This window comes from Dreissena polymorpha, chromosome 10 (genome assembly GCF_020536995.1).
Source record: "Dreissena polymorpha isolate Duluth1 chromosome 10, UMN_Dpol_1.0, whole genome shotgun sequence".
NCBI lineage: Eukaryota > Metazoa > Mollusca > Bivalvia > Myida > Dreissenidae > Dreissena > Dreissena polymorpha.
In genome coordinates this window covers 13,207,035-13,233,503 of record NC_068364.1, presented here as the reverse complement: position 1 = coordinate 13,233,503, position 26,469 = coordinate 13,207,035, and the positions used below count along the sequence as shown (strand labels likewise).

Genomic DNA, 26,469 nt, shown 5'->3' with positions numbered 1-26,469 from the left:
CGAAGGAGGACTCGAGGTAATGATTCGATCGTCAAAATATTAAGGATGATTTTTTAGATAACAAATCATGTCTAGCCCATATTGTTCGTATTAAGCAAGCGATTCGTTATCGCGGGACACAATCGTTCACACTCATACACACGTTTTCAAAAATGACAACTTGGCATGCATTACTTCATGAACTGTTCAAATCGATTCATGCGTTATCATCCATGTACCGAGCTTCCTGCCTGAATCTATAAGCATAAACCTTCCGAAAAGCACAAGGGGGTTTTAAGCCATTTTCGACCCGTTTTCTGACTTAAGGATAAGCATTGTCTAGAACATCAATAAAATAACTACCAAAAGGAACGATACTGTGTTTTGTTGACGATTACACGTACTTAAATGTGTTGTTACGTTATGATATTTTTTTTTACTTAATTTTGTAATTTTAATCGAAAATCTCCCTCTACCACAACCATGCACTTTTAAAATGGAAACAAGTAAGAATATAAAAACGGATCGTTACTCACATTTCTTCCTGAACTTGTTATAAAAAGATATGCACAGTTTTAATTAAACAATACTACGATCAAATGGCCTTGTTGATAACAAGTACCAATATTTAACCCATTTATGCCTATGCCTAGCGTCTAGAAAAAAAAATGCATTGGCAAACAGCGTAGACCCAGATGAGACGCCGCAGGATGCGGCGTCTCATCAGGGTCTACGCTGTTTGCTTAAAGGAATTTCTGTAAGAAATTTTCTAAATGTAGAAATAAATATACTAGACATCCCTTATTTTGGAAATAAATTGATCCAATTTAGAAGGATGAGAGATTCCACTAGGCTTAAATGGGTTAAACACCATCCATAAATAACAGAACTTATCGTTTAATCTGAATCTCTATTTAGTGAAAACTGTGATTTAAGATTTATTTAAGGTCATAAGCCATGCATCATTGTGTTGATTATAGAATTTTACTTAAATATTTGAGCCTCGTTCTAAGATAATGGAGATTAATGCATGCGCGTAAAGTGTCGTCCGAAATAAGCGTCTGCAGCCCGCAAAAGCTAACCAGGGACGACACTTTGCGCTTGTATTTTATGTGTGAGTTTTTTCGTTTAAAGGAAGTATCTATAAAGGGACCTTTTGACTTTTTTTTGGTAATTTGACAAAATAAAAAAATGTTTCAGATTCGCAAATTTTCGTTGTAGTTATGATATTTGTGAGGAAACCGTACTACTGAACATTAACCTTGCTCTAAAATATCCATTATATGCATCTTTTGACGATTTAAAAACCTGAAAATTATAAAGCGTTGCAACGCGAAACGATTGAATAATTTGTAGTTGTAGTTGTTGTCGTTATATTTTGTGACACTACGAGGATTGCTTACATATAAAGTATAAAATACAGCAATGACAGTATGAGCACTGATGGCCGAGTGGTCTAAGCGATAGACTTTTACTCTAGGGGTCAGTGGTTCGAGCCCAGTTGTGGATTTGTTTCTTCCTTCAATTTTATTGTTTTTTTACTGGAGCTTTTTAGATCCAATGTTTACATTTATCAATATAAAGCGTTTAATGACAAACTTCAATACATGCCAGAATATGTGAAAAGTTTCCTTTAACACCACGAAATACCTTTTCTGTCGGAGAGAGTCGTCCCTGTCTGACGGCGGATTGCACACTTGAAGAACATGATATAAGCCCAGTTGTTCGAGAGCGAGGCTGATTTATTGCGTCCAATAAGCAGGCAATGCAATCCATCACATATTTTCACGTGCCTAACGATTAAATATTAGCCGTGCTCTGTAAAAGGGGGTTTTATGCATGTGCGTAAAATGTCAGATTAGCCTGTGCAGTCCGCACATGATTATCAGGGACAACCGTTTCCGCCTAAACTTAATTTTTTGCTATGAAGCCTTTTTTTTAAACAGAAAATATGATAAAAGCGGAAAGTGTCGTCCCTGATTAGCCTGGGCGAACTACACAGGCTAATCTTGGACGGCACTTTATGCACATTCATTAAACCAATTTTTCTCAGAGCACGGCTCACATTAATCATGGAAAGGTAGACAATGAAAATTGCGTGTTAACTCCACGAGATAAATAACAACATAACTGTAAGTAAGTGGACCTTAAACCCTATTCCAGTTCGAACACTAATATTTGTATTCAAAACAGTTATCGTAACGGGGGCGTTACGATTTTCAAGCGTAAAGTTCAGTGACGAGTAAATTTTTTCTAGCCAAACCATGCTTATATTTGCGTCTTGTTGTGTAAAAATTGGGCAAAATGCATGGGCGTAAAGTGTCGTCCCAGATTAGCATGTGCAGTCCGCACAGGCTAAAAAGGGACGACACTTTCCGATTTTATGGTATTTTTAGTTTCAATGAAGTCCCTCCTTACCGAAAATCACGTTTAGGCGGAAAGTGATCGTCCCTGATTAGCCTTTGCGGATTGCACATGCTAATCTGGGATGACATTTTACGCACATGCACAAGTCCTGTTTTCTCAGAACAAGACACATATAGACATATTCGTGTAGATATTCGTGCCCCAGCATAATAATATCAAAATCAAATCACATAAATCACATAAATTTGTCCGCTAAACCGAATACAAAAAATAGGCGCAAATGTGTTTAATATATCCACAATAAATTACTATCAGACGGGCAAAAAAACCAATTTCTTATCATTTGTATTATGTTTTATTCACTGGGATTTGTCCAATGAAATACACTATCCCGTCGAACCTGTGGATTATGTAACCCACCTATCTGAGTTGTAGACTGTTGATAAGGGCTGCCAGCTCTCTCTAGCGACGCAGTGTGTGATAGACCTTCGTCGGAATATGACCTTTATGCCAGTGGATATAGAGTGTAAATGTGAGTGTCCGTTTGTCTGTATGTCTGTTCGCGTATGAAGAGTCAATGCGAGTATTGTGTTTTCTAAAAGTGCGATTCTCTGTTTGCTTGACTGTCTGTCCTTGTCTCTTAAGCTGCATGTCTTTTTTTAATTTTCTTAGAAAATATCTCACAATTTTATTTATAATTATTTTGGAACCATACATGCATATTTTTTAGACAAATATACACATACATTATATATAAACAACATATAAATATAATACAGAGTAGTTGTATCCATTCATGTCCAGGCGGCATATGATCAAGGGATGGCGTTTATTTTGAAATCCAACAAGTGGAACCCCGGGGAGGGCCAGGCGCCCGGTGATACATCCGCTGCCCCTGACAGAACGACGGATATCCAGGAGCGGCTCACGGGCGTCTACAGCGGAATGGTGAGTGGTGCCCTAGTGACCGGAAGTTCTGGAGACATTTATATGAACCTCGCTTTGAAGAAAAGGGGGTGTATGCAGGTGCGTAAAGTGTCGTCTCAGATTAGCATGTTAAGTCTACACAGGCTAATCATATGCGAAACATTCTCCGCCTAAATTTGATTTCGCTAACAAGAGACTTCCTTTAAACGACAAATACAATATAGGCAGAAAAAGTCGTCCTCGATTAGACTGTGCAGCCCGCTAAGGCTAATCTGGGACGACACTTTCCGCACACGCATTTAACCCCATTTTCCCAGAGCAAGGCTCGTATTTTTCTTAACGGTCACTTAAAATTAGAAATCCAGACGAGATGAATTGCAAAATCTTAGACGGGAATCACATTTGTACGTGATATATTATTGCCTGACGTCTTGATAATCATACCTTATGAAATATATACAGGAGAAAATGACATTTCAAAAACATTAACAGAAAAGAAAATCTTGTTACTATCTGAAAGTTTTATATTTAATGCAAGTGGTAAATTGCCTATTGAAGTCAAAACAAACTACATTAACCTAAACATAAACCATGACAAAGACTGCGAGTAAAGCCTTTAAACAGACAATGAAAGACCAAACTTCACACTTAGCCAAGAATTCATCAGAGATCATCTCAGTGTAAATTAACCTTGACCTCAAACCATTGCAATAAAAAACCACCATCAATTCAAGGATAATACAATTGTATAATTAATTGTTAAAATCGTAAGGGATAAATTTTCGTAACATTTGCTAGCTTTTTATTTAAGAAAAGTTGCCAATAGTCTGAAAATAGTTAATACTTAAAGCACATTTCGCCAAATTTTCAGAGTAATAACATTGCAATTAATTGATTCTTTAAAGAATACATCGCCAAATGTTCAGCTTTTCAAATAATGTGTAAATTGCATGGCGCTCACAGACTTAAAATTCAGCAAAAAGCTGGTCATACATTGAGTGAAAGCAATCGAAAGATCCATTATTTGTTCGAAAAAAGTTTGTAATCGCAATTTAATAGCACAATGTTATTTTTATAAGTCTATACATTACATGCTTATACGTAACTATCTGATTTTGAGCTTCAATAGTGCATAAACAATTGGCATAAATTTTCAAAGCAAGGACAACCAATGAATTGTTGGTAATCACTATAACAAATCACATAGATACTATATGTATAAGAAGAATATGTATAAGAAGAATAGTCATTTTATTTGAATGCAGTTAGAAGTGGAAGTGCAAGCATCTTTAGGCACTTAAACATTTTACAAAAGTAAATAAATTTTGCAAAAACGTTTACAATATTTATCTTTTTTTAAATTGCTCACATACAAATATTGATTTATCTATCGAACAAACTTTTTAAAAATGGAACAATTGCAATACCTTAAATCTTGTGTTAGATGGTATTTTCACTTAGCATTCATTGATATCTTTTCGATAACAAGCGGACTGTTTGTTTTACCAGTTGTTATAAAGTTTACTTTTTGATAAAACAAGCAGAACGTTTTGTGATGTGTACAAGACTGCGGCGATATGTTTGCTGTTCATTTGGAAAAAAACTCGTCATGACATGTTATTTTTTCTTTTACAACCTCTGCAGGGGCAATGCATGTGAAATATGGCAAACAATCTATGATAATAAAAAGTAATAAATTGACTTTATTGAAGGATCATTGATTACTTTTATCTATCATGCATTATATTTATTATAGGTCACAGATTATAAGGTTCAACATGTTTTACATACATAAGAATTGTCTTTTAAAACACAAACGACGTTGAAATAAATATAAAAATGACATGCTCAATACAAAATGCAAGAGGACCGAGCAAGTTACGTGACTTCTCTGACGCCATTCTTTACTAGCAAAGTATTACAAAGAGTGCATTCATGCTTTACGAATGAAGTAGAGTAACATGAACACCATCGTGATCTATTTTGTTGCTGCTTTTACTTCATATTTTACTTGTCAAAAAACGAAAACAATATTTGAAAACATTGGAGAACATCTTATGGAGAAAGCGAAATGTGCAATTATAAATAATTATTAAACATAGGTTATCACAATTCAAATATGAAACAATATGAACATTAAGTTTATAAAATATCAATTCGATTTTTAAAATTCTCAGTTTATTATTAAAACCGCATGGATGCATGTTTATAAGCACGTCGTCACGACGCGCTATATTTATAATGATTAACTTATGAATTCACGGGACCCAGGGCAGTCACACAGCCCTCTAAGAGCTGTTACCTGCCAGGATGGGGGTGCAGCGGGCCTCCCACAACTTAACATTCCCTGGCCACACAACTATGATCACATACAAAATGGAAATTTAAATGTTCGTACTTTTTTCGCGAACATTCGGTTTAGTAAATGTTACTAAAAGGGACATATAAACAAGTCATAGCACTAGTGGGTCTGGATAGGAGCGAATTTGTCGCCTGCTGTAAGCATGGACTAATTTACCTCCTTTTCCACCTTATAAAAATATAGATTACACATATTTCAGTTATATTGACAGCAATCTCAACCCAAGTTACAATTCTTAATTAACGACTACAAAGAAACAAACCGTTTTTATTTATTAAGGCCTTGAACTTTGCTCTAAATGTTTCACGATGCGACGATCTATGATTATTATGTGCTTAATTTTTAACAATTATGTATAGACTTCTGGATTCTTTGATGCCTGATAGGCATTGAAACTCTTCAATATTTTGAAAGTTTAAACATTTGGACGGCGTATGTTTTACTGGGGATAGTTTTTATTTTTGTATTATCGTCTTAAGGGTGAGCTCATATCTTTCACATCGAAGTAATAGCAAAACAGTTTTGAGCATAAAATATAAAGTATGTGGAAATGTACATTCACTGTTTTTTTAATATTTGTAATTGTGTGCGTCATACAAAAGGGGGTTCGCGTTTGGCTATGATATTAGTAAGTAAAAACATCATTTTGAATGAAAAATGATCCAATTATAACGAAAAATTAACTTCTATGAAAAAAACACTATCAACTATGTATACGCGAACCACCTGTGCGTCATACGCGCAGACTCAAATATCGTCACGTTGTAAACGTCACAGACGTAACAGTATATAAACTTCTTTAACATTTAATTGTATTGTATATTTTATTGAAGGCGATATAACTATAGGCATTTCAATCTCTTAAATATTCATATATAAAAGTTCCATGTGCGTTCCTCGTTTAAAATAACCCCGCGCCGCATTTTTTATTTCGACTAATATATTGTTTTGGATAGTATACCATTAGTTACTTTGTGTTATATTTCAAGCTATAATATCTACTTGTCATGACTGTAATCACCATTCAAGTGTAACGATGAATGATAGCATGCCTTTCACGTGGGTTTATCTTTTGTCTGTCATGACATGACTGTTTGATAAAATTTACAACGCCTGACCATCTTGTATGACTATCATTTGCATGGGCGTATGTATGCAAATCAGTTCAATAATATCCAATGACTTGATATTTTTCTAGTACATGTTTCATCAGATTTATGAACAGTGTATGTAGGCGTATTTATCATGATCGTCCTCAGGTAGTCATATATATCTAACCACTTTTGGCGGTGCTTTATCCATGCACTTCTCGAATGCCGACTTCAAGAGACGTATTTCAAACTCACGGTGCTAGTAAGGGCAACGGCGGTGGACGGTTGTTCAAGCAAGCTGTAAACAACTACGAAACTTTAAGTCAAAATTGTGGATTTAGAAATACTTAAGTTTGATTTCATAGTACAATGTACTCACGTAAATCAGCGATGGTTGATGATTTTTGGAATGGTCTCAATTCACCAAACAATGAAGACTATTTTTGAAAATGGAATTTTGAGTCAAACTCTGAATAAACGACCTCTTTGTACATCATTCTTCATGTAGAGCATTTTGTTTATAAAATAATAACCACTGGCAGCATGTATATATTCAAACATTGGACGTATATGTTTTGGTTTTTTCTTTATTCTTTAATCTAACAATGGCTTGGTGCCAACAAACCATGGATACAATAAATGCACCAGGCTCACTAAACGTATGACAGCACATAAAGTTCAATCATATTGCATCGCACGTGTATTATTAACAAAATATATAAGAAACCTGGTACTAATATACATTTTGTTCGGGTTTGCACATGACTAAAGATAATGCATGAATGACATAGTTCATGTTTATAACATGGAAGATAATGCATATCATGTTTATACTACTATTTAATGAAAAATCGTTAACGGAGTCACAGGCTGTAATTGAAAACTTATCTTAACTGTTATCTGTATCTGAATTCTACGAATTCATCGCTTCCCTGTACCGCCATGTTTCGATTACGGTTATTTGAACAATTATGTACGCTAGTCTAGAATATGTCTCTGTAATGGACATTTTTTCATACCATGGTTAAGATTTGGACTGAACACTGATTAACATTGCATTTTCACCAATAAATCACAGCGATATCCCAGTTCTTGGACGTCTGCCACCAGTTCGATATATCTTGGCGACAACTTCCTTGTTGAAGGCTTATCAAGCGATCAAGCGCGTTCAGAGATAACGCGGGGATATGAAGGGTAATAGTGGACTGTTCACTTAATATTAATAAACGTTCTGAGTGTGTTTATAAAAACACACAGAGAATTACCTCAAACACGCATTTAGACGCACTCTGCCAGCATGTCCTACGGATACCATTATCGATTTAATTTTCATTTGTACACGTTTTAACCGTCTTAGCATCTGTGTATAAAATGTCATTGGTTAAAACGTCGGGTTATATCTTTCTTATACGTTATATAGGTAAATGAATACACAATGATTAATAACATATAATACCGTCAAATGTGTCGTTTTGATCGTATAATCATGACTAAATAAAATTGTCTGCATGCCTTAGATATATTTATCGTTTTGCCCATCACCTTTGAAGGTGCAGTTACCAAAGGCCTTTACATGTCGGCGTCATCAATGACAGGAGGGATAACATGCTTGTTATTTCACTATCAATAAGCGTTACCGAGCTTGATAGCAATATATGTCAAGTAACAAATTTAAAATTTTCATTGTGTTATCTTATCACATTTAATACATTTCGAGCTCGTAACTATTCGGTTAAGTCCGTAAGGAACTCGGAAAATGTCGAAATAACTTAGCGGCAGTAGATTGGACGATCGTTCAGCACGAAAGATTACGAGTGTGTCTCCCATTGGGAAAACGAGCAATGGTCGTAATATAGGAGTTTGGAAAATGCATTTAAAGTGATCAATATATGCTGAAAGTTTTTTTTTTATATCATTCCACATGCTAAAAGATCCCGATAATGGTAAATATATATTTGTTTGTAGTGAATAGTGATTACATATTATTTAACTTTATGTCGATGGAAACATAAAATGTTGGAAGGAACTAATGTAAAGTCGTTCATCAAATATCTCTTTAACAATATATGTATTTTGTAGTCAACACATTGATTGATATATATGTTATTCTTTTAGGGAAAATGTTATAAAACAGTAATTAAAAAGAAACAGCCACGTGTTCAAATTTTCCAGTGAAATTTTTTGCGACACGTTATATTTTGATTTTTTTTAATTAAACTTATAACACAAATAGATATAAGGTTATTGTCGAAAAACATTCACAATACACAAGAACTAAGCATTTTAGGAATAAATGTTCATGCGTGACGCGTTCCGGTCACAAAATACTTCGTAGTCGGAAATACACACGTTAATCCATTATAATAAAGCTTTCATTGATAAACGTTTTTCAATATAATATAAAAAGAGTCATTTAATACCATATTTTATTTAACCACCTCAAATGTGTATGAGCAAGAGAGCAATGGCAATCGTTGCAACAAATAGCATTCATGAACGATTAAATGATGTTATGTACTCAAAATGATAAAACTTGAAATACTAATGGTAAAACTAAAATTCTGCTTATCTTGAACACCGGTTTTATGGCTGTTTGCTTTAAATTGTGATTTGATTTACGTTTATTTTATTCGTTTTTAACCTAGCTTAAATGTTTTAAGTAAATATGTGATTATGTTCTATGAAGTAAAAACTCTTTGATTGGCAATTGTGTGTATTATCATATTTTTATATCATATATCACCAAAAAGGCATGTTAAACAAAAACATTAAATTTCGCGATGCGGTTTGATATATGTATGACCATATGAATTGACACGGACGAATTATTGTTTCCGGCTCATTTTGATTTATGTACATCCACATTGTATTAATATCCTTATATTTTGTATTTGTTTGTTCACTGTCAATATGAGATACATTCAATATACATTGCAGGTTGTTCAACGCTGATATTTTGATTGAGAGCTTTTAAACATGCACTATATTTACAGTTTAACACTGCTGTTTTCAGTCCGGACAAACTCCCGTGAGGCAATTCTTTGGTCCCAGTGGACGTTCGACCAATTTCTTAAATCGGATGTCCACGTCAGGTCAGCATGGCGGACACATTAACCCGGCATTCGAAAGAGACGACCCCGGGGATTCGGATGATAGCTCCGACGTCAAACGCAACGGGGATCTCAGCAAACCCGTCTGTTACAGCGACACCGAGTCGGACTTGCGCGAGTACGACGAGTAGGTTACACACAACTTTATGAGTCTCGTGCTTGAACACGGGGTATAATGCATTTGCGTAAAGTGTCGTCCCAGATTAGCATGTGCAGTTCTCACAGGCTAATAATTAGCTACACTATCCGTGTTTATTGTTTTTTTCGTTTTTTTTACGGGGTCTCTCTTAGCGAAGATCTAGTTTAGGCGGAAAGTGTGGTCCCTGATAAACCTGTGCGGACTGTAAAGGCTAACCTGCGACGACACTTGTCGTAAATTCTAGGTTCCAGTTAAAATTTACATATAAACACCACCCATGAATTAAATAACTTACTGGAAAGCGAAAAGTAATGATCATTTTTGGTGCTTAAAAGTAATGTTTCTTCGAAAAAAAAAGTCCTCAGATGTTTAAATCCATGTCTTTGGTCAACTGCGTTCATGATATGTTTTTAAAATGCTATGTTTCACGTAAAACATGCAAAGGCGATTTATTTATTTTGGCGATAAAACACCGTATATGTTGTATACATGTATATCAAGCGTATATATAACCATCTTAACATTACTATTTTACATTTGCTTTCGTGTTTTGCTTACACACTTTTTTGTTTTTATCAGATCAATGTATGTTATCAGATAAACGTACTTGTGAACATTGTTTTGATTCTAAGATGAGCCGACAATATATCACCAATTTATAATACCAATTTGAGAACAAGGCTTTATAGGTCGGTGACTGCTTTTGTTCTTTCACAATTCCAGTACAAATTGCATATAATGATTACAAACAATAGTTTCAAACTTTACTTTACTGTCAACATTATCATCTGTTTATCATCTTTTTATGACATTTAATCTGCACATTTTTTACTCAAATAACCCCAGGTGTGATTAATCCGCTGTGTTTTCGTTCACTGATTCCAGTACCCGTGCCACGTCTTATCCGGTGTTTGTGTCAAACTTTACTTGACTGACAATTGCATGAAGTCTGACATTCTTACATTTATTACTGTGCGAAGTGCCATTGGACATTGCAGAGAACTTTTGCGCAATACAAATTTATTGGAATGTATGTGTCTTGTTCTGTGAAAATTGGGCAAAATGCATGTGCGTAAAGTGTCTTCCCAGATTAGCCTGTGCTGTCCGCACAAGCTAATCAGGGACGACACTTTACGCTTTAATGGTATTTTTCGTTTAAAAGAGTCCATTTTAACCGAAAATCTAGTTTAAGCGGAAAGTGTCGTCCCTGATTAGCCTGTGTGGACTGCACAGGCTAATCTGTGACGACACTTTACGCACATGCATTATGCCCAGTTTTCTTAGAACAAGACACGTATTGTCTTCGACTTTTTTTTTAAGAAACGAGCCTTCCGAGCGCGAAGATAGTGAGTCAGATGTTCCCAATGGGAACGTGACGTCAGGCCGGGTGGGGTTCGCGGAACTGGCTGAACAAACACACCCACCCCCTAGCCCCAGAAAATCAGTAAAGTAAGCACACCTTGACCCGTCATAGTTGTGTTGAATTTTTATACCAATCATAAATGGAACTGTTTTTATATGCACACTAAAAGCTTTGAATTATAATATTGTCATTTGATTATTAATGTATTATGTGGTAGTTTTATATTTCAGAAGCTGCATAATATTGTTTTGTGTCTGTTATTTTGTAAACAATATTTGCTTTCCATTTGAGCAAGATTATTACTGCATAATATTGAATGTTTAAATCGGTGAAAGGGTCATTTATGCTGTGTCATTAAAACCCCATGGGAACAGAACCATCATAATTACTTATATAAATAGTGTGCATGTTCGTATACAAATTCGTCCCAAGAACTACGATACAGTATAGTTACTTGTCAACACTATATTTTCTACACTTTCTGTCAACAATTAAAAACTTTTGACAAAAAATCCATGTATTTATTAAATTTCAGGAAAGTTCCAAAACAGTGGGACCGTTTTACACAAAGCTCCAGCGACAACATTTCCTCCAATGACATTGAATTCTGGGAAAGCGTGTTTGTCGTCACCAAAATTGTCGTCTGTGGACTGTTATTTGCTGTGACTCTGTTTTCAGCAGTGGTGACAAAACTTTGTCTCGTCATAATAACCGCAAACATTTTTCCATCCACAAATGAAACTTCATTAGAAAATCGCTTAAAATCTTTTAACGGGTTTCTTACATATAAGAATGGCGTCACGAACGTTCAGTGGATATGGGCCCTGATTTTGATGTCAGGGGCACCGTATTTCTTCACGTGTGTCAAAGCACTATCGAGGCTGCTGTTTCAGATGTCAGGACGGGCGTCACCAGACTGGATCACAATAGCTGTGGTAGGTATCCATTGGCATTACTTGTAACTTATGCTCGATTGGTCATTGTCGGCTCGGGTACTACTTACATGTACCCCAGGTACTCTTAAGTATACTTATATGTACCCCGGGTACGGTAAATATACATACGTAACTTATCTGTCAACTTTATTTTAAGCTGCAGAATACCATAACATAAGGAAATATGCGAAGAAAACACGCAGATAAAAATCGTATTACAGTTCTTAATGTTATTTACAACCATTGAAAATATTGTTTAACTGGCTGGTGCGTCATTTTTACCAAATGACAATATCAACGTTGGTTTATTGCATTCGGTAAATAAATTTTCATTTCATTGTTTATTCCGCGTTTCCTGGTGCATGGAAATACCATTTGCCATTAACGGTTTCAAATATTGCAAGACAATAGTATAGTGGTAAAACTGATGATGATGATGATGATGATGATGATGATGATGATGATGATGATGATGATTATTATTATTATTATTATCATTATTATTATTATTATTATTATTATTATTATTTTCACTTGTCTTGCAGCAACAATTCCCGAAAATTTCTCTAATTAATACATATAGCATAAGATGGTAATTTATAAACTATCTAACACATGTTTTTCGGTACAATATCGATTTTCTAACGGTTAATGATCATTGACAAGAAATGTGCCCTTGCATCGTCATTCCTGAAATGTAGAGAATATTTGTTTGATTCGGTGGTATAATGATTAAAATTCACGTTTGATCATAGAAAATATTCATGTTATTGCGTATATGTTTAAGGGAAGATCATCCGTAAGTTCTTATAAACATTCATTGCGGAGTAGTCACCCTTGGTAAAATTGGGGAACACAATAGGGAAACCAAACATATACAAACATAGGTACGGTAAAACAATGAAAATTATCGATAACTTTCATTGTTATTTTTCACTGTTTGAAACAGTAAATGATCAGTTGTAATTCACTATGGAATACCGTTAGGGCCATCGTGGTTACACATTAAAATCCAGAAGGCGACAATGCGATAGTACGATGGCGACAATGCGATAGTACGATGGCGACAATGCGATAGTATGATTGCGACAACGCGATAGTACGATGGCGACAATGCGATAGTACGATGACAACAATGCGACAACGCGATAGTACGATGGTGACAATGCGTTTGTCATCTTATTATCGCATTAACGCCATCATACTTTCGCAATGTCGCCATCGTAGTGTCGCACTGTCGCATTGTCGGCATCGTACTGTCGCATTTCCGCATTGTCGCCATCGTGTTATCGCACTGTCGCCATCGTTTTATCGCAATGTCGTCATCGTTTTATCGCACTATCGCATTGTCGCCATCGTACTATCGCATAGTCGACTATCGCCTTCAGGTACACACATTATTCTTATTGCAGAAACAAAATATATGACTTTATAAAGATGTACTTTGAAAGAGGTTACAGTTATAATGAAATCTAATTCTTATTAAGTTATAGAATGGGTACTGATGTAAGGTAAGCAAAATTGTAAAGTATTTTTAAAACCGGCTCCATCTAGGAAAAAATACGATGTGCCCATGTGTACCGAAAGACGATAGACGACAATGCGACAGTACAATCACGACAATGCGACACTACGATGGCGACAGTGCGATAGTGCGATGGCGACAATGCGATAATACGAGGACGACAGTACGATAACGCGATAGTACGATGGCGATATGACTATCGCATTGTCGCCATCGTACGTGTAACCGTGCTTGTCATGTGTTAACATAAGTTATTTTTAAAAACATTTTAGCGTAACGCATGTTTTAAAGTATCTTCGAGTCCCTTGTAAATTCTTTGTTTATGTTCAGCTTTATTTGAACACTAAAACTGGACTTAAGGTAGCGCACCTCTAATGATTTCCCGCGATTTCTTCGAAGGTTGAAGAGCCTACTATTAGGTGCCGTAGCCTAGTGGTTAAGGCGATAGACTAGAAATCTTTTGGGATATTCCCGCGCAGGTTCGAATCCTGCCGACGACGTATACTTTTTTGCGACGCGTTTTATTTATTTTCTTACGTAATTTGATTTAATTTGGCATATAAGCTATATTTATTGTTAAATATGGTGCAATTTTTATGCACATTCTTCAATTATTAAAATTAAAACAACGTTATGGCGAAATTGGGTGATTTACTGTTGAAAATACGAACCATGCATGTTGCATTTTTATTTTTATTTCAAAAAGTAAACGGTAAATCTGTCTAGTTCTTGGTATTTTTGTTGTATATAGTGTTTCTATAAAAACTAAGTTTAAAATATGACTTAAATGATACTATTTTGAATTTTATGACACTTTGTTTTTAACCGACCCAATTTTTACTTGGCTGAAATCACTTACATTTCATGGCGCTCTTCAATAGATAAAAAATTGTAAAAAATAAATATCTGTAAAAGAATACTTATTTCATCTTGTTTAAACTTTAAACACCATTACAGCATCTGTACACACCAACTGCATGCCCATATTTGGAAATTTGAATGAATTATGGAACTTTTATATACCACAGGGGTGAAAATAAACTGGACAAAAGCCGAGCGTGGGGGTGGTTTTAAAAAAATCGGTATATTTTTTTTTAAAAGCATGGAAAGCCTACCTACAAATTTGCATGTAGTTCAGTGAAATGATGCTGATTAAGAAAATAATTAATTAGATTATGTTTGGATATGTGCCCATTAGAGGTGCGCTACCTTAATACATATGCGTCAAGTGTCATCCCAAATTAGACTGTGCGGTCGATAAGGCTAATCGGGGACGACACTTTTCGTATAACCTAGAGACTTTCGTAAAAAGAAAATACCATTCACGCGGACAGTATAGTCACTAAATAGCCTCCGCTGACTGCACAGGCGAATCTATGACGACATTTTAATCACATGCATTGAGCACCTTTTTTCCAGAAAGATGCCCATATGTATGCGTGTGATTTGATGAACGTTAACTCTTTCAGTGCTGGAACCAAATTTTGAGGGCCTTTGCAAACAGTTTGGATTCAGATGAGACGCCACAGAACGTGGCGTCTCATCAGGCTCCAACCTGTTTGCTATTCTGATAGTATTCTTTGAAAAAAAAATCGAAGAAACTGCTAATTTTACAAATTCAGCAGACGACATTTTTGCAGACGACAAATTTCCCAGCATGCAAAGGGTTAATTGATTCATGCTATCCCTGCAGGTATTGCTGGTGGAGACCCTGCACTCCATAGGTCTCAACATCATGATGTTCATCATCATCCCCAACCTGGACCCCATCTCTAGTCTGATGATTGCCCTCTGTATCGGGGTTATACCTGCGTGTTTGAAGGTATGTATCTGGACTCCATCTCTGGACTGATGATTGCCCTCTGTATCGAGGTTATACCGGCGTGTTTGAAGGTATGTACCTGGACCCCATCTTTGGACTGGTGGTTGCTCTATGTATCGTGGTTTTACCGGCGTGTTTGAAGGTAACGACCTGGACCCCATCTCTGGACTGATGATTGCCCTCTGTATCGGGGTTATACCGGCGTGTTTGAAGGTATGTACCTGGACCCCATCTCTGGACTGATGATTGCTCTCTGTATCGGGTTATACCGGCGTGTTTGAAGGTATGTACCTGGACCCCATCTCTGGACTGGTGATGCTCTCTGCATCGAGGTTATACCGGCGTGTTTGAAGGTATGTACCTGAACCCCATGTCTGGACTGATGATTGCTCTCTGTATCGAGGTTATACCGGCTTGTTTGAAGGTATGTACCTGGACCCCATCTCTGGACTGATGATTGCTCTCTGTATCGAGGTTATACCGGCGTGTTTGAAGGTATGTACTTGGACCCCATCTCTGGTCTGATGATTGCTCTCTGCATCGGGGTTATACCGGCGTGTTTGAAGGTATGTTTGAAGGCTAAACACGACGCTGTCGCCGTTTTATCTGTTATTTCATATGCTTAGGGTACTAAATATTAACTATGCTATGTGCACCGTATTCCTGCTTATTCGTAAAAACTTACCACATAATTACTTAATGACTTTATGAATGAATTATTTGTGGATGACGCACATTTTCTACAAAAGCTTAACTTTCGTTTAAAAGAGACATCCTTTAAACGAAAAAATCTTTAAATGCGGAAAGTGTCGTCCCTTATTAGCTCGTGCGGACTGCATAGGCTAATCTGAGACGACACTTTATGCACATGCAGTGAGTCCAGTTTTCCGAGGACGAGGCTCAAATGATCGGGCGTGTTGTAGGTGCGGTATCCCAGACCAAAGGAGGAGGAGAAACGTTCCTTCGCCATGACGTGTGTCGTCACCGTCGTAAGCATCGTGGGTGCAGTGGGCCAGCTAGCGGCCATTGGTGCGTACTGAATGACATTACACTACCCTTACATTCATGCTTATTTATGTTGGACAGTAATTGGCATAACTTGCCGTCATAAATATAAATTAGTTTAATTGTTAATCATAATAATGCATTAACTATGCATTTTTGCAGTATGATAATTAAGAAAAAACAACATACGTTTTGTCTAGGGTAATTACTTGGAATATTTCAAAACTTTGGTATATTCCTCGTACCTAGATTTGTGAACAGAAAAAGCTATCTTTATGTCTATTATAGATATTAAGAATACTAATACAAGTCTAATATAAGTCTAATTAATATACGAATTACATATAAGTAAACTATTTCACTAAGTTTTCATTTACACAGGTAATGTATTACATGCTTTTTCTATTCTTCCTGTAGGCGTATTATTCTACCACGTTAGTAAGATGGAGACAGTCGCCTACAAGATTCTGCTCATAGCCGGCCCCATATTGACCAGTGTATACTGGTGGGAGAACTTCGTCAAGGAGGGCGACAAGAATTCCATCGGCGTCGCCTGGATGGCGAGACAGATGCGCAAGTACCGAACAAAGCTCATGCTCTACGGAAGCATCTGGAAAATGATACTCACTATTCTCGTCCCGACGGCTATTTACGGTATCAGCTGCAACGACGGGAACGCTTGTTTGAAGGCTTTGTACTACAAGGCGGCGTCTGCGAGTCTCCACTCGACCATCGGCCACGTAGAACTCGTCTCCGCAAAGTCGTTCGGCAATTGCTACGCCTACCTGCCTCTAGTGACGGCCACCGTTGGTGCCATTGGAGGAATAGTTACCTTCAAAGTTGGCAAGATCGCGTGCAAGATTATGGCCCAGGTGATTGGATACTCTCTCCCACTAGTGTTGTCCACTCCAGCGGCAATCGGATTGATACTAGGGATGTACGGTGGGGTTTTAACATCAAACGCTGACCCGAAACTCTGCGTGTTGCCTTTTCCGCAATGGGTTCATAACTTTGGAGCCGGTGATTTCTTTCAAAGCCTTATAGGCACACAGTGGACCTTGCTTGTGGTGTACGCTGTTGCATTTGTATCTCTGGTTATGGTCACAAACCACGTCTGGATACCGGGCAAAGAGCGACTGCAAACAACTGATAAGTATGTCACGAATGCGTATTCGTATAGTCTTTCATCGCAGATATGTTTTTTAGTTTAAACCTATTTATTTTACCTCGATTGCATCGAAAGCCTCAGGCTTATTGAAACGCTCTCTGGTCCGTTTCCTGGGCCTTGAACCAGTACTTGGTGTATTTGGGGGAAATCTAAAGAACGCCCCCACCGTGGGGATCGAACCCGTGACCACCCGGTCGCTAGGCAGACACCTTATCAATTACACCACCGCGACCTCATGTTGTTTGCTGACCAATGAGACGTGTTTGCCATTGGACTTCATGCAAACAAGTGCACTGTTTTTCTGGATATATTCTGAACCAAGATTTTTTTCTTTAAATGTATCACATTTGTTTATAAACTAAACAATACCTATAACAAAAAGTTTTATGTTTCTCTATGTAGATGATACATGCTATGTGGGTCTGTTAAACTGTCCGATTGTATTTTTAGATTGTTTGTTCAACCACTATACTGCGGGATATTCTTGGACCAGTCCATGTTAATGAACAGACGAAGAGTTGAAAAGCTGAAACGAGCTTATTTCACGGTACACATTATGTTTTATATTATTAAATGCTTTTATATGAGCTATAGGGAAATGTCAGTTATTTTAAAGCGATAGTTAACTGGTTCTAACAGTGAAAAAATTAATTATTTTGGCTCTTTAACTGTGAAATAACGTTGCTTTTTTGACGCTATGAAATCATTATTCCAGCGAAATTTTTCAGTTTAACGTAAATAAACGGTGAAAAAGCATAAAATGAAAAAAATGGCTTTAGGTATGTTATCGATTTTTATTCAATCGTGATAATAGTTATTAATATTTTCACTCATAAAAATGTAAATTTATCCGATCACTCGTGAATTAAAATCGATAATCTACGGAAACCAACAAAAATCCTCTATTAGCTAGCATGCTGTTCAGGTTTTATGCTGTTTGCTTCTCATCAGTATTTTAGGGTTGGAAATGCAGCCTTTAAAACTTTAATTTTGTAAGAAAGGTCTTTAATTAAAAGGGTTAAATACGACCTGTGCCGCATCTTGTTATTACAGAAAGACAAACTCCTTAACATGAAGCTTGACGACCTGGAGCTCGAGGAGGACGTGAAGGGTCTGGATGCGCAGCTGCGCACGCAGGAGACGCCACTGATCTACATGTGCGCCACCATGTGGCACGAGAACGAGAACGAGATGGTGCAGCTCCTGAAGTCCATCTTTAGGTAATTGTGGTATGCTGCTTTTGTCAACGGCAAAGCGTATATGCATTCTTTCCAACATGTGCACGCTCTGCCAGACCAACTATTGGCTTACCAACTGGGCGCGATGAGAGCTCATAAAACTACTTCATCTATTGGCATTCTGTATTTTCTGAGAAAATCAATTTCGTTAAAATAATCTTTACGTTATATGACACTTTGGTCATGCTTCTTAAAAAGGGGGCTATCTAAATGACCATTAAATATCATATAGGTGTTTCTTTCTAACGAGGTCATGCTTAGAATTTGACCATTCCGCTGCACCAATCATTTGTATTTGAGCCCCGCTCTGGTAAAACGAGGCTCAATACATGTGCGTAAAGTGTCGTCCCAGATTAGCCTGATTAATTTGCACAGGCTTATCAGGGACGACACTCTCCACTTTAAAAGGGGCCTTTTCACAGATTTTAGCATGTACTGAAGTTTGTCATTGAATGCTTTATATTGATAAATTTAAACATTGGACCTAAAAATCTCAAGTAAAAGAACAAAAATACAATTAAAAAAAAGAAAAAAAGTAACCCACAACTGGGCTCGAACCACTGACCCCTGGAGTCCTGAAGTAAAAAGTCTGCAACTTAGACCACTAGGCCATCCGTGCTCATGACATGAGGGCATGTATTTTTTACTTTCTATAAGCAATCCTCGTAGTTTCACAAAATATGACGACAACAACAGAACTTTTTAAATTATTCAATCGTTTCGCGTTGCAACGCTTTATAATTTTCAGGTGTTCAAATCGTCAAAAGATGCATATAATGGATATTTTAGAGCATGGTTAATGTTCAGTATTATCATTTCCTCACAAATATCATAACTAAAACGAAAATTTGCGAATCTGAAACAACTTTTTTTAATTTTGTCAATTTACCAAAACGTGAAAAGGCCTCTTTAAGTTATTTTTGTTTGAATGGAAGTCTGTTCATATTGAAAATCAACTATTGGCGGAAAGTGTCGGACTGAATTAATTCCCATTTTCCTACAGCAAGGCTCATTTTGATTCAGAATGGACGAAGACCAGTCTGCTAGAAGATATACTCAGGTACTATTGAAAAGGCGCGACCCGGACTACTATGAGTTCGAAGGTAGGTAAATAGCTATAGAAAATGTTGTATGCATTGGAGTGTTGACGTGGGATCTGATCGGAAGGTACGTAAATAGCTATAGAAAATGTTGTATGCATTGTGATTGTTGACATGGGACCTGTTTGGAAGGTACGTATATAGCTATAGAAAATGTTGTATGCATTGTGAGTGTTGGCGTGTGACCTGATTGTAAGGTACGTGAATAACTATAGAAAATGTTGTATGCATTGTGAGTGTTGACATGGGACCTGTTCGGAAGGTACGTATATAGTTATAGAAGATGTTGTATGCACTGTGAGTGTTGACATGGGACCTGATTGGAAGGTACGTAAATAGCTATAGAAAAATGTTGTATACACTGTGAGTGTTGACATGGGACCTGATCGGAAGGTTCGTAAATAGCTTTAGAAAATGTTGTATGCACTGTAAGTGCTGACATGGGACCTGATTGGAAGGTACGTAAATAGCTATAGAAAAATGTTGTATACACTGTGAGTGTTGACATGGGACCTGCTCGGAAAGTACGTAAATAGCTATTGAAAATGTTGTATACACTGTGAGTGTTGACATGGGACCTGATCGGAAAGTACGTAAATAGCTTTAGAAAATGTTGTTTACACTGTGAGTGTTGACATGGGACCTGATCGGAAGGTACGTAAATAGCTTTAAAAAATGTTGTATGCATTGTGAGTGTTGACGTGGGACCTGATCGGAAGGTACGTAGATAGTTATAGAAAATGCTGTATGCATTGTGAGTGTTGACATGGGACCTGATCGGAAGGTACGTAGTTAGTTATAGAAAATGCTGTATACACTGTGAGTGTTGACATGGGACCTGATCGGAAGGTACGTAAATAGCTTTAGAAAATGTTGTATGCATTGTGAGTGTTGACGTGGGACCTGATCGGAAGGTACGTTAATAGCCATAGAAAATGCTGTATGTAATGTGAGTGTTGACATGGTACCTGATCGGAAGGTACGTAGATAGTTATAGAAAATGTTGTATGCATTGTGAGTGTTGACATGGGACCTGATCGGAAGGTACGTAAATAGCTATACAAAATGTTGTATACACTGTGAGTGTTGACATGGGACCTGATTGAAAGGTACGTAAATAGCTATAGAAAATGTTGTCTGCACTGTGAGTGTTGACATGGGACCTGATCGGAAAGTACGTAAATATCTATAGAAAATGGTTTATGCACTGTGGGTGTTGTTATGGGACTTGATCGGAAATAATACGTCTGATTAAAGATGCAGACCTTATCACTATTGCTTTTTTAAATCTGAAAAGCGTTACAATAAACCGTCGTATGTCAGTCACGATTCTTAAAGCATGTTGCATCGAAGTTTAGACCCGCAAAATGTTAAGTTCCGATAATCGTTACTGGCTTACCTGTCGTAGGTTCCTAACGAGAGCTGATTGAAATGGTCTACTTTCGTAGGTTCCTTACGAGAGCTGATTGAAATGGTCTACTGTCGTAGGTTCCTTACGAGAGCTGATTGAAATGGTGTACTGCCGTAGGTTCCTTACGAGAGCTGATTGAAATGGTCTACTGTCGTAGGTTCCTTACGAGAGCTGATTGAAATGGTCTACTGTCGTAGGTTCCTTACGAGAGCTGATTGAAATGGTCTACTGTCGTAGGTTCCTTACGAGAGCTGATTGAAATGGTCTACTGTCATAGGTTCCTAACGAGAGCTGATTGAAATGGTCTACTGTCGTAGGTTCCTTACGAGAGCTGATTGAAATGGTCTACTGCCGTAGGTTCCTTACGAGAGCTGATTGAAATGGTCTACTGCCGTAGGTTCCTTACGAGAGCTGATTGAAATGGTTTACTGCCGTAGGTTCCTTACGAGAGCTGATTGAAATGGTCTACTGTCGTACTTGTGTATTCCCAATGTGTGTAGCTCACATGGTCTACTGTATTATGTCGAATGTTTGTAGCTCACATGGTCTACTGTCGTATTTCCAATGTTTGTAGCTCACATGGTCTACTGTCTTATGTCGAATGTTTGTAGGTCACATGGTCTACTGTCTTATGTCGAATGTGTGTAGCTCACATGGTCTACTGTCGTATTTCCAATGTTTGTAGCTCATATGGTCTACTGTCGTATTTCCAATGTTTGTAGCTCACGTGGTCTACTGTCGTATTTCCAATGTTTGTAGCTCACAAGGTCTACTGTCTTATGTCGAATGTTTGTAGCTCACAAGGTCTACTGTCGTATTTCCAATGTTTGTAGCTCACATGGTCTTCTGTCTTAAGTCGAATGTTTGTAGCTCACATGGTCTACTGTTTTATGTCGAATGTTTGTAGCTCACAAGGTCTACTGTCGTATTTCCAATGTTTGTAGCTCACATGGTCTTCTGTCTTAAGTCGAATGTTTGTAGCTCACATGGTCTACTGTTTTATGTCGAATGTTTGTAGCTCACATGGTCAACTGTCTTATGTCGAATGTATGTAGCTCACATGGTCTACTGTCGTATTTCCAATGTTTGTAGCTCACATGGTCTACTGTCTTATGTCGAATGTTTGTAGCTCACATGGTCTACTGTTTTATGTCGAATGTGTGTAGCTCACATTGTCTACTGTCGTATTTCCAATGTTTGTAGCTTACATTTTCCACTGTCGTATTTCGAATGTTTGTAGCTCACATCTTCTTCGACGATGCGTTTGGCGCACATGAGCATGAGGAATTCGAGTTCAACGTCAACTCGTATGTGAAACTGCTCATCAAGTGCGTCGAGCTTTCTGCAAGGTAAGTCCTTCTAGCATCGCTTAGTGTGTTTTACGTCTATAGTTTCCGGGTTTCTCCATGTCTGATCAATTATTATAAGTACTATGATAAGATTTATGAATTAATTAGTTTGAGTTAACAATTTTTAAATTTACGTACTATGAAATGGAAAAAAAATCAAGAAAATTAAACAACACGATTCGTATGCTTGCTTATATTTAAGCTTGAAACATTAAAACCAACGTTTTTCTGTTCCCATTAAACTACATGTACAATCAGAAAGTATTAATACCTATCCAGATTCTGAACACTTGCGTATACACTTACATTATAACTATTCCACCTCAAATGTCCATCATCGATGTCAGAAATAGTTTGCAAGCGCAACAAAATCAAATATTTAAGATATTTATTCCCTTTAAAAATCACGTCTTCAGTGCTCACCACGGTCCAGCCTACAAAATGCCGCCTCCAAAGGTCGTGCCGACCCCATACGGCGGCCGCCTCGTCTGGAAACTTCCGGGATCTAACAAACTGATCGCCCATCTCAAAGACAAGACGTACATTCGCCACCGGAAGCGATGGAGTCAGGTAATCACAGAGCAACACGATCAATTGATATTTAACAATATATCATTGGAATGTAATTGACCAATTGCCAGCTGTCAATCGAAATAACGGATTAACCAATCAGATGCCGTTTATCGCCGCCACATTGTCTGACAAACAGAAACGTAATGAACATTCTATATAAACAGCACTGAGTGGGCATAACGGTCGCTGATTTTGCGAGGGATCAATTGTTGATATTCATATTCTTATAATTGATTAAGACAGTTGCATTACAAGTTCTTATCCAAGTGCGAGATTGTTGTACAAAACTAAGCTTTGAAGTGACCTTACCATTTAACATGTTCTATTTTCCGTCTAGGTGATGTACATGTACTATTTCCCGTCTAGATTATGTACATGTTCTACTTCCCGTCTAGGTGATGTACATGTTCTACTTCCCGTCTAGGTGATGTCATGTTCTACTTCCCGTCTAGGTGATGTACATTTACTACTTCCCGTGTAGGTGATGTGCATGTACTATTTCCCGTCTAGGTGATGTACATGTACTACTTCCTCGCCTATGAACTCTTTAAATCAAAGAACGGCAGAAAGGCGCTCCAGAAGCGCGCCGAGAACACCTTTCTGCTCGCTCTGGACGGTGATGTGGACTTCCATCCGAAGGCGGTGCAGCTGCTGGTTGATAGGATGCGGAAGAACCCCGATGTCGGTGCGGCGTGTGGTCGGATTCATCCGATTGGAAACGGCGCAATGGTGTGGTACCAGAAATTCGAGTACGCCGTGAGTCACTGGCTACAGAAGGCGGCAGAGGATAAGTTCGGCTGTGTGCTGTGTAGCCCCGGATGTTTCAGCCTGTTTCGAGGCTCCGCCCTGATGGACGACAACGTGATGAACCGCTACACCACACCACCCTCGGAAGCGCGCCACTACGTGCAGTACGACCAGGGTAAGCAGTGTGGCGATATTTTGGAAAATAGTAGGTTTGGTATCTGGCTAATGAGCTTTCTTTAGGGTGAAAATAGTTAAAAATGGTTTATTTGTAAAAACAATAAAGTTGGGACGTTGCAATTAACATATAAACGAGACGTGTATAACCATTGATTAACCGGAAAAGATAATTATCAATGTCAATGTACTTAAATGAGTGCGTTAAGGGTGGACTTCTTTATATTTCTTCCTTTTATATGAAAATACATGCATTTTCTTGTAATTGCAAATATATAATATTGTTTGGTAAACTTGATACTTGATATTTCTTACCAGTATTTCCAAACAGCAATGTTCAAATGAAGAATACAAATATTGTTATTGAAGTAATTAAGTATTACATATATATAAATGGATGTTTATCAGTTATAGAAGTAAAGGCCTAGAGCTATTGGGACTAGTGTCTACCACCGAAAGTCAATAACCAAGCCACACTTAAAAAGGTCGCCGTGGCGAATGGATGTCCGCCAGCGACCGGAAGGTCAAGGGTTATATCCTTACCGTGGGAGTGTTCTTTAGACCCCCCATAGACACCAAGTAGTGGTTTTACCCGAGAGCATTTCAATAGACCTTAAGCTTTCAATCAAATCGATCCAAATTAAATAGGTTTAAACTAACACGCCTCAGTTCATACGCCATTTTGAACTTTACTATGTTCTGTAGGCGAGGACCGGTGGCTGTGCACCCTGATGCTGCAGCAAGGTCACCGGGTGGAGTACTGTGCCGCCTCGGACGCCCTCACGTACGCACCCGAGGGCTTCAACGAGTTCTTCAACCAGCGGCGGCGATGGACGCCCTCCACCATGGCAAACATCCTTGACCTCCTCACCGACTGGAAAAGTGTCATCAAGAAAAACCCGGATATCTCCCTGGCCTACGTGTTTTATCAGGTGAGTGTTGCAATAGTGTTTTAAGTTTAGCTTTATCATTTCGCCTTGTAATCGCCTTGTAATCGTACATATACCTTCGAGACCGTTTTTAAGGAAGACAAAAGGTTGGTGCCTTTGTTGCGAGAACATTGGAAGGATGGAGATCGATACACAAAGCTTCATGTTACAATAAGAACGCCTTTATTACTACACACATGTTTGTGACAACGACTGCTCTTTCTACGGAAGCGTCGACCTACAGTACTATATGTGATTTAAAACATCGCATACACGTTTTCTTAATTTCAAAGAATAAATAGACATCATGACCATAGTAATTAAAAACTGTGTCTGTAAACATTTACTAGCATCTTTCATTGATCGTAATATGTATTTGTTTTATTCTTGTCCAGGCTCTACTCATGGTGTCCTCGATTCTAACGCCGGGTACCATTTTCCTGATGATACTGGGCGCCATCAACCTTGCCTACCCGACCATAGATCTGTGGGTGGCCTTGCTCGTAAACGCGGTCCCGGTGGCAATCATGGTGGTGCTGTGCTTCAAGGCAAAGAGTGACACACAGGTAATGATAATGTGTGTCGCGTTCTGAGAAAACTGGGCATAATGCATGTGCGTAAAGTATCGTCCCAGATAAGCCTGTGCAGTCCGCACAGGCTAATAAGGGACGACACTTTTCGCTTTTATGGTATTTTTCGTTTAAAGGAATTCCCTTCTTACCGAAAATCTTGTTAAGGCGGAAAGTGTCGTCCCTGATTAGCCTGTAGACTGCACAGGCTAATCTGGGACGACACTTTACGCACAGGCATAATGCCCATTTTTCTCAGAACGCGACACATGAGTTTCTGTTGTTGTGATTGTGTGTTGTTTTCGTCGTATTCAACAGTTGTTCAATCATATATCGAAAGTCAGTAAACCGTCGCACAAACTTAACTATACCATTAACTATAGCCCAACTTAAAGTCAGGGCAGAATGGCCTTTAAAATATGTTCATGATCAATTAACACACAATGTCGAAGTTAGTATGCCGTGTTTGGTTTTGACCCGCCATATTCGAATCTCTAGTCCAGCGCTCATGAACTGAGCTAGCCGATCCAGCTCCTAAAATCTCAACTAATTTTAAACACATTTTAGTAAGTCAATGATACTAGTA

General features: G+C 37.8%; 1 protein-coding gene and 1 long non-coding RNA gene across 16 annotated transcripts in view; both read left to right on the top strand.

The window, feature by feature from the left end:
* Positions 1–2,745: 2,745 nt before the first annotated feature.
* LOC127847139 (chitin synthase chs-2-like) overlaps positions 2,746–26,469 on the top strand; it is a 40,111-nt gene continuing 16,387 nt past the window's right edge. Inside the window, exons 1-16 of one of the 11 annotated variants that reach the window (XM_052378807.1) lie at positions 2,746–2,878; positions 3,151–3,294; positions 9,740–9,963; positions 11,296–11,424; positions 11,874–12,273; positions 15,492–15,620; positions 16,544–16,649; positions 17,043–17,778; positions 18,244–18,340; positions 18,847–19,013; positions 20,055–20,134; positions 22,783–22,891; positions 23,308–23,461; positions 23,975–24,386; positions 25,091–25,317; positions 25,710–25,880. In XM_052378807.1, the coding sequence (XP_052234767.1) occupies positions 3,169–3,294; positions 9,740–9,963; positions 11,296–11,424; positions 11,874–12,273; positions 15,492–15,620; positions 16,544–16,649; positions 17,043–17,778; positions 18,244–18,340; positions 18,847–19,013; positions 20,055–20,134; positions 22,783–22,891; positions 23,308–23,461; positions 23,975–24,386; positions 25,091–25,317; positions 25,710–25,880 (3,267 nt within the window). In that variant the 5' untranslated portion in view covers positions 2,746–2,878; positions 3,151–3,168. The other 10 variants (XM_052378806.1, XM_052378808.1, XM_052378809.1 and 7 more) reach the window with 10 other exon arrangements.
* Positions 20,162–22,756, top strand: LOC127847159 (uncharacterized). 5 transcript variants are annotated; one of them, XR_008033844.1, is made up of 4 exons: positions 20,162–21,819; positions 21,860–21,939; positions 21,980–22,153; positions 22,265–22,756. It is a non-coding gene; the product is annotated as an uncharacterized LOC127847159 (long non-coding RNA). The 5 variants fall into 5 exon arrangements; XR_008033846.1 differs by having other exon boundaries at positions 20,162–21,619; positions 21,660–21,939; positions 22,265–22,754; XR_008033847.1 differs by having other exon boundaries at positions 21,900–22,153.